Genomic DNA, 13,753 nt, shown 5'->3' with positions numbered 1-13,753 from the left:
TTATACATTTTAACCATAAATATATATGCTAATGCAAGTATATAACAATTAGTTCAAACTTTGACCTCTGGAGGGCAGTAATACACTTAGCAGTGTCTACACTGCTGGAATTCTAATAGAGAAGAAGAAGAAAGCTAGTTCAAGATGAGCATTTATGGTTAAAATGTATAAAATTTTAATTTATTTAGAAAATGAGTGATGGTTTCTCTAGATAAGACTCTTATTCCTCGTCTGGGATAATTTAAAGCTCTTTGAAGCTGCACTGAAACTGTAATTTGGACCTTCAACCGTTTGGGCTCCATTGAAGTCCACTATAAGGAGAATAATCCTGGAATGTTTTCATCAAAAACCTTCATTTCTTTTCGACTGAAGAAAGAAAGACATGAACATCTTGGATGACATGGGGGTGAGTAAATTATCAGGAAAATTTTATTTAAAAGTGAACTAATCCTTTAAGAAAGATTTTAAATGAAAAACTGTTCTTTTATTATTTCTAAGACCAAATGCTGCATATTTTGTGAAATTTAAATATCTTGGGTCAAATAACAAAACTGAATTGAAGTTTTAGAACTAATCCCAAAAAAAGTTCCTCCAGTTAGATCTTCCAATGCTGTTTTCTTGGGAGGTTTGTTTCAGCTCAGCTTCAGTTTCACATCGTTATAAAGGCAAGATTTTAATATTTGCTATAATTTGTATCTTTACACTTTCAATAATTACTTTTGAACACATTTAGAAAAATATGCTATAATAATAATAATCTACTCTACAGGGTAGAGTGGGGGAAAAACGCCCCCTTGGGGTGAAACCATAACCCCAACTGTTTTTTTTTTCTCCAAAATAACCACTAGATGGAGTCAAGATGCATTTTGTTGTTGTTGTTGTTGCTATGGACTACATTGACAAGAGTGATGTAGAAGTATTGACTGTGACCCTTTGACTGGTGACGAACTTGAGAGAAAACGGATTTCGTGTTAAGTGATCTAATTTTCAGCAGTAAGAAAATAAGTGTTTTAAAGCTTGATGTTTTACAGAACATAGTAAGGCCTGTAGTTAGGAACAGGGTGGCCAGGTTTTCACAACAAAACCCACCCAATTTCCCCTCAAAACCAGCCCAAAACTAGCCCAATCGCGTTCCGGGGAGTAAAATCCGTTTTTGGCGGGGCTCCCCTGGTAAAATTCGTATTCCAGGGGATAGATATCACGTTATTTGGGGTCGCTTCAACCCGCGGACATGAAAAACAACCCGCGACAACAGTGTAAGAGTAACCCAATTCCGCGGGAAAACCGCTGACTTGGCAACACTGGTTATTAAGTACATGTAATTTAAGGAAAATATATTTATATTTTTAGAATGACAATTTTTTTTTCAAACACTGTCTGTGGGGTAAAACGCCCCCTTCGCACTATCATAATTAGTTACTCTGTTCTGAACATCAAATCCTTTGTTTTTACAATCTAAGGTGGTTGAATAAAAATAGACTTTATATTTAAAAATTACCTCAAGTTAGTATCAGCTAGCTAGTTAGCTTGCATTAGCTAACAATACTTTTCAAATAGTCTATTATAATTTTGTAATTCATAATTATTGGTTATGGTTAAGACTTCATGACTGATTTAGTTTATATTAGTTAGTAGTAGTAGATTTTGCTGTAAATAAAGCAAAATTGTTTTAACATAGTGGGGGCTTTTTACCCCACCTGTGGGTTAAAACGCCCCCTTGATACAAATTTCTTTTTCATTTTTTTTTTCTTTTTTTTTTGCTACAAGTCTAATAACATGAAAACTCTGGACATTTTTCATACTTGGTTTACAATTTATGTAATTATGATAACTATTCTGGTCACTTTTGTTTCATAGAGAAAAATTACAAAGTCTTTAAGGGGGCGTTTTCTCCCACTCTACCCTAACATTTACAGTAAGATGTCATTTGTTAACATTATTGAAATATATTAACTAACATGAACCAACAATGAGCAATACATTTGCTGCAGTATTTATTAATCTTTGCTTAATATTAATAAAAAACACATTTTTTTCACTGTTTGTTTATGTTAGTTCACAGTGCGTTAACTAATGTTAACAAATGCAAGTTTTGATTTTAATAATGTAACAGTAAATGCTGATGATTAACTGAGACTAATAATAATTGCTGTAAAGTATTGTTCATCCTTAGTTCATGTTAACTAAAGTAGTTACCTAATAAACCTTATTGTAAAGTGTTACCAAAACTCTCTGTACACATTTAGAGAGTACAATATATACTTGATAAAGCACAGCTTTCTCCTTCAGTGGTTATTAGGGTATATTAATATAATCTTGCGGTATCTTCACCTCAACACTTACATTTTTAGTCTTTGTAAATGCCAAACCTGTAATTTTAATGAGGATGGGTCGTCATCAACGTCAGTGCTTCCCGCTGCTACGCTTGACGCTCGACTTGCTCGCTGCTCTCGCGCCTGTAAAGCATGTAAAGCGGCATCACAGTAATCCGCTTCAGCGCCCCTGCTGTTTAAAATGTGTATCGCGATTCGGTTTACATCTCAACTGACTCGAATCGTCACAAATTTTCATCGATTTTCAACTGACTCTCGGTGTATTGTTATATCCCTAAAAATATTGCACAAATAACTGCATCATTACTCCAGTCTTCAGTGTCACATGATCCTTCAGAAATCATTTTAATATACTGATTTGCTGCTCAAGAAACATTTCTGATTATTATTAATGTTTAAAACGGTTGTGCTTTCAGTGTAAACCGTTATTGTTCTGTTTTTATCTTCTGGCACTGTTCGTGTAGCGGTCAAAAATGACCTTGTTTTTGTGCACAATACCAATGTGCTTATTTTTGACCGCAAACAGTACAAGTGTGGCTATTTTTTTCAGGACCATTTAACCTTTTCGAATCATGTCCATGATTTTTTGTGTTCACAGAGCAAATGCCAATACTTTTAGTTTCATACCAATCCGATAAAGTAAAAAAATCTTAAAAAAAAAAAACAACAGCACCAGAGGGTTAATGCAGCCTTGCTGAATAAAAGTTTGTTTCTTAAAAACAAAACTTAAAAGCATACAATTAAAACACAACAGTATACAAGTAATCCTTTCCTTAATGACTGCAAGACAAAAAAGCAGATAGTGCTTTTGCCCTTAGTGAAGATAAAACGTGTAATAACCATAAATGATGCATTTCAGTCTGAATACTAGTTTAAAAGCTCAATTTTAACCATAAATAAAAAACACAATAGTGTCTTTTGAAAGGTAAATCAGGGTTTAATTATTTAGTTTCAGTGTTCTGACCAATTAGTCTAGATATGTTAGATAACTAAACTGTGATTCGAAAAAATAAATTTATTAAAAATAAGTTTGTTTTGAAGTGTATTGTGTATTTGTGGTCAGTTCCACTCCTTTTGTTGTCATTTTTTGCATGATGCACCACAAAACCTCATTTAGACAGAATTTATGACACTGTTTATTGTCTTCAGTAACAGAACATGGCACAGTTGAACAGCTGATCTTTGCGTTTACTGCACCAAAACAAACGACCAATGAGTCAGTCAGTAATACTCATCACCAGGTAAATGTAAAGGATGTTAGCAGTGCATTAAACAGTTTTACTGCTACAAAATACATGAACGAACTCCCTGGAAGTCTAAAGAACAGAAACAAATCCATTTGACAAAGTCTGAGTGCTGCTGGAGTAAGAAAAGATTTTACACTTCATATAAAAATAAAAAATATACATTCAGGAATCTGTTTAAAAAAAGCTCATGGAATCATTTTCCGTCCCTGCCGTGACGTCTGAGGTCCCGCGGTCGCGTTAAGGCACTTATCTCACTTATACGTCCAACGAGAAAACCTCCTGTTATCGGCGTCTCGGTCTGGTTTGGTCTCGTTGTTTCTGGTTTGGTTTAGTTTAGTTTGGCTCAGCCAAGAGTTTCACAGCTTCCAGTCGACAGTGTAGTTCAGATGGGTGTGAGAGTCTGTGAAGAGAGCCAATCAATTCATTTTTCCTCAACACAGAACAATAATATCTGTCATTGCAACATCTTATGAAACAGATGGAATACAACTTATCTGATATGCACATCAGAACTGAGTTTACACAGTGTAAAATCAAATTTTCTGTGTGTGTTACCTTCTGTCTGCCGCTCATCCATGTTTTAATGGAGGGCAGAAGGATGCTTCCCAGCAGGATCTGAGCGGGATGGTAGATCAACAGAGGCACTGATATCAGAGACAGATGCTCATAACCCTCAAACACGATCTTCAGCATGGGGATACCTACACACACACACACACACACACACACACACACACACACATTAAACCAGTGTTTTCAATTAGAGAAGGTATGAAACAGTTAATATTTGCGTCATCCAGACAGAAGCTTGTGTTTTACCTAAAGTGAGGGATTTATGAGTCGCACAAAACATGATCGCAACTGAATCCGCTGCCGTGAAACCTGAAGATTTCCTACAAAATAAGATATATATAAACACCTTATGTTGTCTGTCACAGATCAGAGAGTGAGTGGATCAGGTTTAGCCAACATTGTGAGGATCAAATGAGCCCAAAATGAAAGTAAAACCTGAAAACACTTACAGTACCATGAAGAAAAAAACGCAATAAATCACACAAACTTATGTTTTAATCTAAAAATGCACAATTGTTTGTAAGAGGGTTACGTTTATGGGTAGAAATATCATTGGCTCAATATCAAAAGGAAAGTTCCCTGCATGACAGAAAATTGAGTGTTTCTCACCTTGTAGACAGGAAAAATATCAGGGACATGAAGCTCAACTGAATGGAAAATACTGAAAAAAGGAAACAAGAACAATATTATTATATATCTTTACAGTCAAGTTTTCTTGCACCACAGACAAATCACCCCCTTTTTGAGCACAGACAGGAAAATTCAACATAAAAATGAAAAATGCATCCAAAAATAACTTGTAAATAATGAATGCTTTGGAATACAGACTTGTAGGTTGGTCTCTTTATAAAGAATTATTGCTGAAGTTAAAAGCATAAAAATAAAAGTTTAAGGTTACCCTAAAGCAAATGAACTAAATATTTGTTATTTTATATGAAATAAATATTTTACAAAATAAAATTGCTAACCTTATATGTAACTAAGTTTTGTTCCAATTTGAAGTTCATAACACAAAAATTGAGGTTCTTGTGAAATTTTCGTTCAGGCACAAAAATAAACACCCAAACTACATTGGAAATTTTGAAAATTGATGCTTTCTCTTGTCAAAATTAATACTTTCTGTCATAATATCACTTCTATCACCAAACAGTGGCCAAATATGGAACCTCTACCACAATATGTTTTGTCAAGATTTGAAAAAGATTTTATTATAAAATAATGTAGTAAAATTTGCAATATTTTAAACATGAGATCATTCACTAGGGGGAGGAGCTACTAAAAAGTTTTAAATTATCCTAACAATGTTTATGTATTTTTAATGCAAATTTTGGGATACGGCATAAAAAACACACGGGATGGAAATGCCATGATGTGCATAAATTCTAAAAATGCACATAAAAATTGAGGCAGATCTTTTATTTTTCCAAATAAAGACATGTTCATAAACTATGATAAACACAACAACAACAAAAAAATGTGACTTTCCTCAGCAGAGGCTGTGATTGGATAACTGGACTAACCAGCGGACCAATCGCTTTACATAATCTCAAATGTTGGTTTGGTGTTTCTGAAACGTCAAAGTCTGTCATCAGAATGATTTGGTTTAATTCCTCCAAAAGCGTCTCACACAATTGTGTTCCCAAACACCAGCATCTGAACTTAAAGATGTCGAAGAACATGTTTTCAAAAGATGTAATATAAGTTTAAGGTGTCCCCTGAATGTGTCTGTGAAGTTTCAGTTCAAAATACCCCATCGTTTTTTTTTCAATTCATTTTTTTAACTGCCTATCATTATAAATGCGCCGATTCAGGGTGTGCGGCCCCTTTAAATCTCGTGCTCCACGCCCCAAGAGCTCACGCTTGCCTTAAACAGCATAAACAAAGTTCACACAGCTAATATAACCCTCAAAATGGATCTTTACAAAATGTTCGTCATGCAACATGTCTAATCGCGTAAGTACAGTGTTTATTTTGATGTTTACATTGATTCTGAATGAGTTTGAGGCTATACTCTGTGGCTAAAGCTAATATTACACACTGTTGGAGAGATTTATAAAGAATGAAGTTATGTTTATGAATTATACAGACTGCAAGTGTTTAATAATGAAAATAGCGACGGCTCTTGTCTCCGTGAATACAGAAAGAAACGATGGTAACTTTAACCACATTTAACAGTACATTAGCAACATGCTAACGAAACATTGAGAAAGACAATTTAGAAATATCACTAAAAATATCATGTTATCATGGATCATGTCAGTTATTATCGCTCCATCTGCCATTTTTCGCTATTGTTCTTGCTTGCTTACCTAGTCTGATGATTCAGCTGTGCACAGATCCAGACGTTAATACTGGCTGCCCTTGTCTAATGCCTTGAACATGAGCTGGCATATGCAAATATTGGGGGCGTACATATTAATGATCCCGACTGTTACGTAACAGTCGGTGTGTTATGTTGAGATTCGCCTGTTCTTCGGAGGTCTTTTAAACAAATGAGATTTACATAAGAAGGAGGAAACAATGGAGTTTGAGACTCACTGTATGTCATTTCCATGTACTGAACTCTTGTTATTCAACTACGCCAAGGTAAATTCAATTTTTGAATCTAGGGCACCTTTAATATCACATGACAGCTTTTACTGTGTTTCGTCTGACGCTCTGAGACAAACTCATTTATGATGGAGGAAAAAAGAGCCACAGTTTCTTCCCAAATTGCAGCAACTTCCATTTTTATAACAGCTATTTCAGGCCAAATTCCCAGATAGTGATGATTTTGTTCTCTTGAACACATGGAATGGAATACCATATTCGCAAATGTTCAATTCCGAATCACAACTTTGGATGGAAAGCTCACAGGTTAAACACAAACTCACTGATGAAGACGACGAGGAGCAGGCTCAGATGGTCCAGCTCAATGTTGGGGTTGGAGAAGGTGTCGCAGAAGGTGGTGTAGATTATCATGAGCAGAACGACGCTGCTCACCGTCCCGAACGGAGGCTTCCGGCGGTCCAGACACTCTCTCAGGAACCTCCTGCAAACCTACATACACAAAAACATGTTCAGTATCAACTGCTGTTGTGAAATTATTCAGAACAGAAACTCAGATTAATGTTCCTAATCCATTCGCTTACAAACGCCATTTGCCATTTTTGCATGTGAAATTAGATAAAGATAAACAGTATAATTTACAATCCCACCTGTCCAACTATGAGCGGGACGACCACCGTCATGAAGAGCTGTGAGAAGATGGAGGTGAACGGGACAGAAGACGAGGAGCCCAGCTACACACACACACAGTGAAAAACAATTATACACACAATACCTTCAGAAACAAACACTGAACAATCAATGGAGTATACAGTATATCACACCCATTCAACATGCTCATTGTTCAACACAGAAAACAAATAAAAGAGCAGTTTAACTCACAAACACCAGCAGCAGGAGAGGAGTGACCACAATCCCCTGCAGACAGGACAGAGAAATGAGACTCTTTCACATTATACTTCTTTTCTTTGCTCTTTTGTTCATCTATTTCTGTCTTTTACACTCCATTACCTGTTCTCCCTTTCTTTCTCTCTCTGCATTATCACACTTACCAGAAAGCTCCCAAACGCAGAATTGAAAATGGCTGCAGCCTGTAAAGAAAATAATATATACACTTTAACATTAAAAAATACATTAAAAACAAATTATTGTTAATTTTGATGTTTAACTATGATGTACACCAAATATTGTGATTGTTCTGTTGTATAGTTATGATTGTGAATGTGATCATAACAATGGTCATGATTTTGTAGTGAGGTCAGTTTGTAAAGTTCATGAAACATTTGTAAAGTTGTGATTGTTGTGATGGAATGTGACTGTAAAGTAGGGATGCACCGATGTATCGCCCGATTTTTGCTAAATTTACAACCATCGGCATATCGGCTGTAGCAGAAAAAAGGCTGATATAACAAACTGATGGTTTATTAATCAAATGGTTTACTAATCAAATATCAAAAGATCGCAGACTATTCTTGACTAAATAACTTTTGTAACTTTCATAAGTGCAGCGGACCCCATCCGAATGATGTCCAATGATGTCTTTACTGATGTTTTATAAAGTTTATTGCATTCGTTTTCACTCCAAACAAATCACCACAAAAGCTAAACAATACAGAGCACAAGAAGTGCGCATTAAACTCTCTCTCTCCATTGCATTATCATCAACATACAGCAAATTATGCAAAACACTTATTACAACTAACAGTAAACAAATACATACAGATCTTATGCCTTTTCGGGGGATGCTTAATAAACTGACAAACTTTAAATCTGCAAAATATCTCTGAAGAACTGCATGCTCTCCTTGTCTGTCCGTAGGCTAGAACACCCATCAAAATAAGAGTCCTGCCTTAGAAAAGGTGATAGTGCAGATCTCATACATATTTAAACTTACAAAAAATATTAAAATGTATACAAAAACAAATTAGAAGATTGGTCACAATAAAGTCTGTTACAATAAAGAAGGATTAATATGTATTTAATTTATACAGTGAAGAATATGCAGTGCTATTTTACATTTGTTTACTTTATTTCTGTACCTGAAAACTATTAAACCTACCTAAAAAGCACTGTTTTATTTCATATGTATCTTTGTTCTGTTGTCCTTATGTAGGCCTGCTGAATGTTAAATGGATCAATCCATGTTCATTAAAAATGATTTGATGATGCAGCAATAAACCTGCTAGTATATTTTAATGCAGGTATTTTTGAACTTTGCTTATTTAAAACATGATCAAAATACTATCTATTTTGATGACAAAATTTCAAATAAGAGAGGAAGTGACAAATATCGGCATTGGCCAATAATTGTTTGTTAATATCGGTATTGGCCCAAAAAAAAAATCATATCGGTGCATCCCTATTGTAAAGTGATAGTTGTGATTGAATGTGACTGTAAAATGAGTGTGTTTGTAAAGTTTAAATTTGTGATGAGATTAAGCTTGTAAAGTTCTGATCATTGTGATGAAATGCATTTGTACAACGTGGGATTTGAGTTTATTATGTACCTCCGAGGACATCTGGATCAACATGCACATTCCCAAATTTCTATATAACCCAATTATTGTTAATATGCAATTCATTTTTCCAGGTGCTCATTGCTTCTTCCTTCAATTAAACTGCTAACAGTGATTGTAAATTAACTGCCTAAATTATTACATTATTATATAAATGCATCTCTAAATTTTAATGTTGACATGCATTCTCTGTAAAACTGCTTTGAAACGATATGTATCGTGAAAAGCGCTATACAAATAAATGTGAATTGAATACGTAGCACACCAAATTTCGATATCTGTTGGAAAGTTGAGATTTTTCTATAACAAATTGTGATTATAACAGTGATCATGATTTTGTGGTGTGGTCTGTTTGTAAATATTTGATAGAGTACATATGTAAATTGTTGTGATGGGAACAAGCTTGTAAAGATTTGATAATTGTGATTAAATGCATTTGGAAAATTTGGGATTTTAAAATAAAGTAAGTTTCTTTTATACCTCATTTCCTCCTACAGATTTAGTGAGGATGACAGCAGAGGAAACAGGAGGAGGCATACATGCCACTGTCTGCAACCTGAGAGAGAGAGAAAGTTAATTAATAATAACACGCACAACTGAATTTAAATCACATTTACTCCCCTGTTTTCCACACTGGATTGAGCAAGCCTCTACTCTAAATACTGTCCCTACCCTGAGTCACTAATTTCAGCTAATGCTACAACAATAGTGACTCATAAACTCCAACTTTATAAAAACATGAATGTCTTTTCTGTCTGTGAAAGGACGTGTGGAGGTTGCAGGTGAACACAGCGACTCTCTTGCAGGAAAATAACCTAAAGCGCCAACACAGAAGACCTCTGAGATCCAGTTACCCACGGAGCAAACCCACCGACAGAGACTTCATTCAGCCGAGCAGTGAACAGGTAGAGAGGGTGATTGTGTACGAGAAGGAGGTCTGAAAACACGCGCGCACTCACCCTCTGAGAAGCCATTCGTTGATCGCCGTCAGGGCCAGAACTTTGAGAAGCAGCCAAATGGCGATGGGGAAAAATACTAGTGTAAACGTCTGGACGAAGAAATGCAACTTTACGTGCATTAATGCACTTGCTAGCTCCTGGAAAACAAAGCAAAACAGAAGTTAGTTTTAATTTAAATCTGTAAAATCATAACAAAAACCAAACAGGTTCCAGTCATACCTCTGTTTTCAAAGACAAGCCACTGTTAAAGAAAATAACAGATACTGCAACATAGGTGATGGTGATTTCTGGCCGGAGAGGACCTGAAAGAGAACCGACTTTAATGAATTATGATCGTATATATTGGTTAAATTGGATTACCATGTTTTGGGACAATAGGAAAATTGCACTAAGTTACTAACATGGCAATTTGGACAGGAATCATAATAATAGGTTGTAGCACCATATAAATACCATGGTATATGAACATGGTAATTATTCAGTACCATAATATTTGGGGTACAATATTTGTCCCCAATGACCTTCTAAAGTGTAATGTTATGTGATATTTTTTTATATTCTTGTTGGTTGAAAACAATTTTTTTTTTAAAATATGTGATGCTTGACCACAAAACCAGTCATAAGTCGCATGGGTATATTTGAAGCAATAGCCAACAATACATGGGTCAAAATTATCAATTTTTCTTTTATGCCAAAAATCATTAGGATATTAAGTAAAGATCATCTTCCATGAAGAAATTTTGGAATTTCCTACTGCAAATATATCAAAATATGCATTGGATATGCATTGCTAAGGACTTCATTTGGACAACTTTAAAGGTGATTTTCTCAATATTTTAATTTTTTTGCACCCTCAGATTCCAGATTTTCAAATAGTTGTATTCAACCAAATATTGTCCTATCCTAACAAACCATACAACAACTTACATCTTTCTCGTAGTGAATTTTGAGCTATTCTAAATCTCATTTCAATTGCATGTCCTGATTTTGGCGAATTAGAATTTGAATATTTTGATGACCCTGGAACAACATTCCCGTTTGAAAATTTAGTCATAACCCTATCCCCCTAAACCTAACCCTGCCCATAAGTTATCCCTAATATCAGAGGGAAATGATAGGTGAATATCACTGATGTAGAAGCACCTAACCCTGGTTGTAAACCTAAACTTGACAAACTGTAAACTTGTCCCTCAAGTCTGATTGCAATGTTGTTCCAGAATCAACAAAGATGTACTTTGTGAAATCAGGTTCTGCATTTCTGTCTATGGACTATATAACCTTCAAACTTCAAATGGGTGTTAAACTTCAAACAAGTCATTGTTAAGCCAACATTCAATGTTCTCACACATGTATAAACAGGAAAAACAGACTTTAAGGCAATTATGCTCTACCCGGACAGGATTATTCAGATCCGGGTGTTGCAACGTGTCACAATGACAGCTAGAGTAAAAACAACCATCAACCTGTTGCCTGTTTAACCCACTTCATGACCCATTTCAGATCAAGTCTCCATCTCTATGCTGAAACATTTACAAGCAATAAATATGACCTCATCCCTCATTATAATTACTTCCATTTTATATCAATGCAACTGATCAATCAATCATCGATCACACCCCTTATTGTGTCATATTCACGCATGATCATCCCAAACATTTCTTAATAGCGATCACGGCATAATTCTTTATTATTTGCGCATTAACTGGTTTTAAAGTTTAAAGCATGGACAGGAATGTGTCCAGGTGTGTGTTTGATCATTCTCACCTCCTTTCACTCCCACGGACGGCGCGAGCTTGGCGCACGTGATGACGAGCACTATCCCGATAATAAACCATTCTTTCCGCACGCGAGCGAACAGACCCATCGCCCATCAAACCGACGAGCGTCTAAAACCGACGAGCTCAGAGAGTCCGTCGAGCCTCGCTCTTCCGGACACATATGCGATACCGTAACGACCGGTGTCAGCGCGCAATCGCTTTGTCAATATACTACAGCAGGGTTGCCAGGTTTTCACAACAAAACCCGCTCAATTGCTCCTCAAAACTAGCCCGAAACTAGCCCAATCGCATTTCAGGGGGGTCCCACGGTAAAAATGGCGTTCCGGGGGGTAAAATTAACGTTTTTGGAGGGGTTCCCCTGGTAAAATTCGCATTCCAGGCATGGGCGTTGGAAGCAAAAAAAAAAAATAAAAAATGTACTGGTGTGTGTGTGTGTATATACTTTAAAACCATGTCAACAAATACATACATTCATGCACAGTTAAAAAAAAAACACCCACATACAATGGTTCTGACACCCAGGAAATCGCGGACTTGGCAACACTGTACTACAGCGAGCGCGATGAAAAAAGGTAGCCCTATGCTCATGAATATTCATTACTGATGCGTGTTGAACAATCAAGTAACGTCACGTTTGTATTTAATATTCATAAGCAAAACGGCTAGCGCGACAATACCGTAATGACTCATATCAGAGCGCACAACGTCTGCAAAGAAAAGAATAAATAGCTAAATATTCTTATCTTTATTATCAAAGAAGAGAATAAATAACTAGATATTCTTATCTTCTGCTTTACATTTGTGTTTTTAACTGTGTTTTGGTAAGCAATCCCTCGCACCCACAAACTTTCTGCATTAGTTATTCCTTGATATAAAATAAAGATTTAATAATAAACCATCAACTCTAATTCAGGGATTCCCAACCTTTTTTGTCAGCCAAACCCCTCTGAGCTAAAAGATTAAGTCCGCCTGAGATTTTATATTCATATTTCAATAATTGAACAACTCATTTGCATGCATGTTCACGGTTCTCTGATGGTCACATGACATGCAGGTAAATAAATAAAATATATTACATTTTTTAGTAAGTGCTTTATTTTTAATGGTTTTAATTTTTTATTTTACCTTTTAATTACTCATTTAATTTAATTGTTTAAATTTTTTTTTGGGGGGGGGGGGGGGGTTGTCTGAACAGTGAAATTTCAAATGCAAATGCTGAAAAGAAATTAAACATTCTTTTTGTGATCATCTTTTTAATAAGTGATCACAGAAACTATTTAATACAAAGTGAATAAAAACATGAATTTCTAGTTCATTCTTCTGTGTCTCGACTCTTAAACCCGCTGCTCTTCATCATCATTGCTCACACTCATCCTCTGTGTGAATGAACATGGCCGCACTGAACTCTGGGCCTGTTCTGGTCGGGTCTCCTCTACAGAGAGAGGAACATCCAGAGACTGAAGATCCATTTCTATTACACAGAAAAGATTAACTTAAACACACTATACAGATCTTCATTCAGAAACAAATGATACAAAGATCATGTTTTGATTGTGAGTGTGTTAATAAATGAATAATATGTTCTTTAAAGAATAATCATACCCTCAGAGGAACAAACAGAAGTCATCATCCTCCAGACAGCAGACAGACAGCTGAACACTGATGGACAAACACACGTGACTGCAGAGCCTGGACATTAACAGAAACAGATGTTACTGACGCCATCTAGCGGTTCACTGACTATCTGCAACTGCCTGTCCAGCGCAACCTAATATCCCTTTTAGGACCGCAGCAGTTTCA

The 13,753-nt window shown here is 35.8% G+C and overlaps 1 protein-coding gene across 1 annotated transcript; it reads right to left on the bottom strand.

Annotated features, from left to right (window-relative positions):
• Positions 1 to 3,445: 3,445 nt before the first annotated feature.
• slc10a7 (solute carrier family 10 member 7) lies at positions 3,446 to 12,137 on the bottom strand. The gene is made up of 12 exons (XM_048178443.1): positions 11,940 to 12,137; positions 10,395 to 10,477; positions 10,176 to 10,312; positions 9,697 to 9,772; positions 7,753 to 7,791; positions 7,583 to 7,618; positions 7,351 to 7,434; positions 7,027 to 7,192; positions 4,763 to 4,814; positions 4,400 to 4,473; positions 4,136 to 4,281; positions 3,446 to 3,980 (listed from the first exon to the last, which is right to left on the bottom strand). The coding sequence occupies exons 1-12, from the start codon at positions 12,037 to 12,039 to the stop codon at positions 3,963 to 3,965; spliced, it is 1,011 nt and encodes a 336-aa protein (XP_048034400.1). The 5' UTR covers positions 12,040 to 12,137; the 3' UTR covers positions 3,446 to 3,962.
• Positions 12,138 to 13,753: the final 1,616 nt, after the last annotated feature.

Source organism: Megalobrama amblycephala, linkage group LG24, assembly GCF_018812025.1.
Source record: "Megalobrama amblycephala isolate DHTTF-2021 linkage group LG24, ASM1881202v1, whole genome shotgun sequence".
NCBI lineage: Eukaryota > Metazoa > Chordata > Actinopteri > Cypriniformes > Xenocyprididae > Megalobrama > Megalobrama amblycephala.
Note: the sequence above shows the minus strand (reverse complement) of the source record. Positions and strands in the feature narration are given on the sequence as shown.

Coding starts and splice junctions, on each gene's coding strand:
- slc10a7 (XM_048178443.1), bottom strand. CDS start 12,039: ATGGGTCTGTTCGCTCGCGTGCGGAAAGAATGGTTTATTATCGGGATA. Junction 10,313..10,394: donor GCTTGTCTTTGAAAACAGAG/GTATGACTGGAA, acceptor TTTGTTTTCCAG/GAGCTAGCAAGTGCATTAAT. Junction 7,435..7,582: donor CTCTCCTGCTGCTGGTGTTT/GTGAGTTAAACT, acceptor GTGTGTGTGTAG/CTGGGCTCCTCGTCTTCTGT.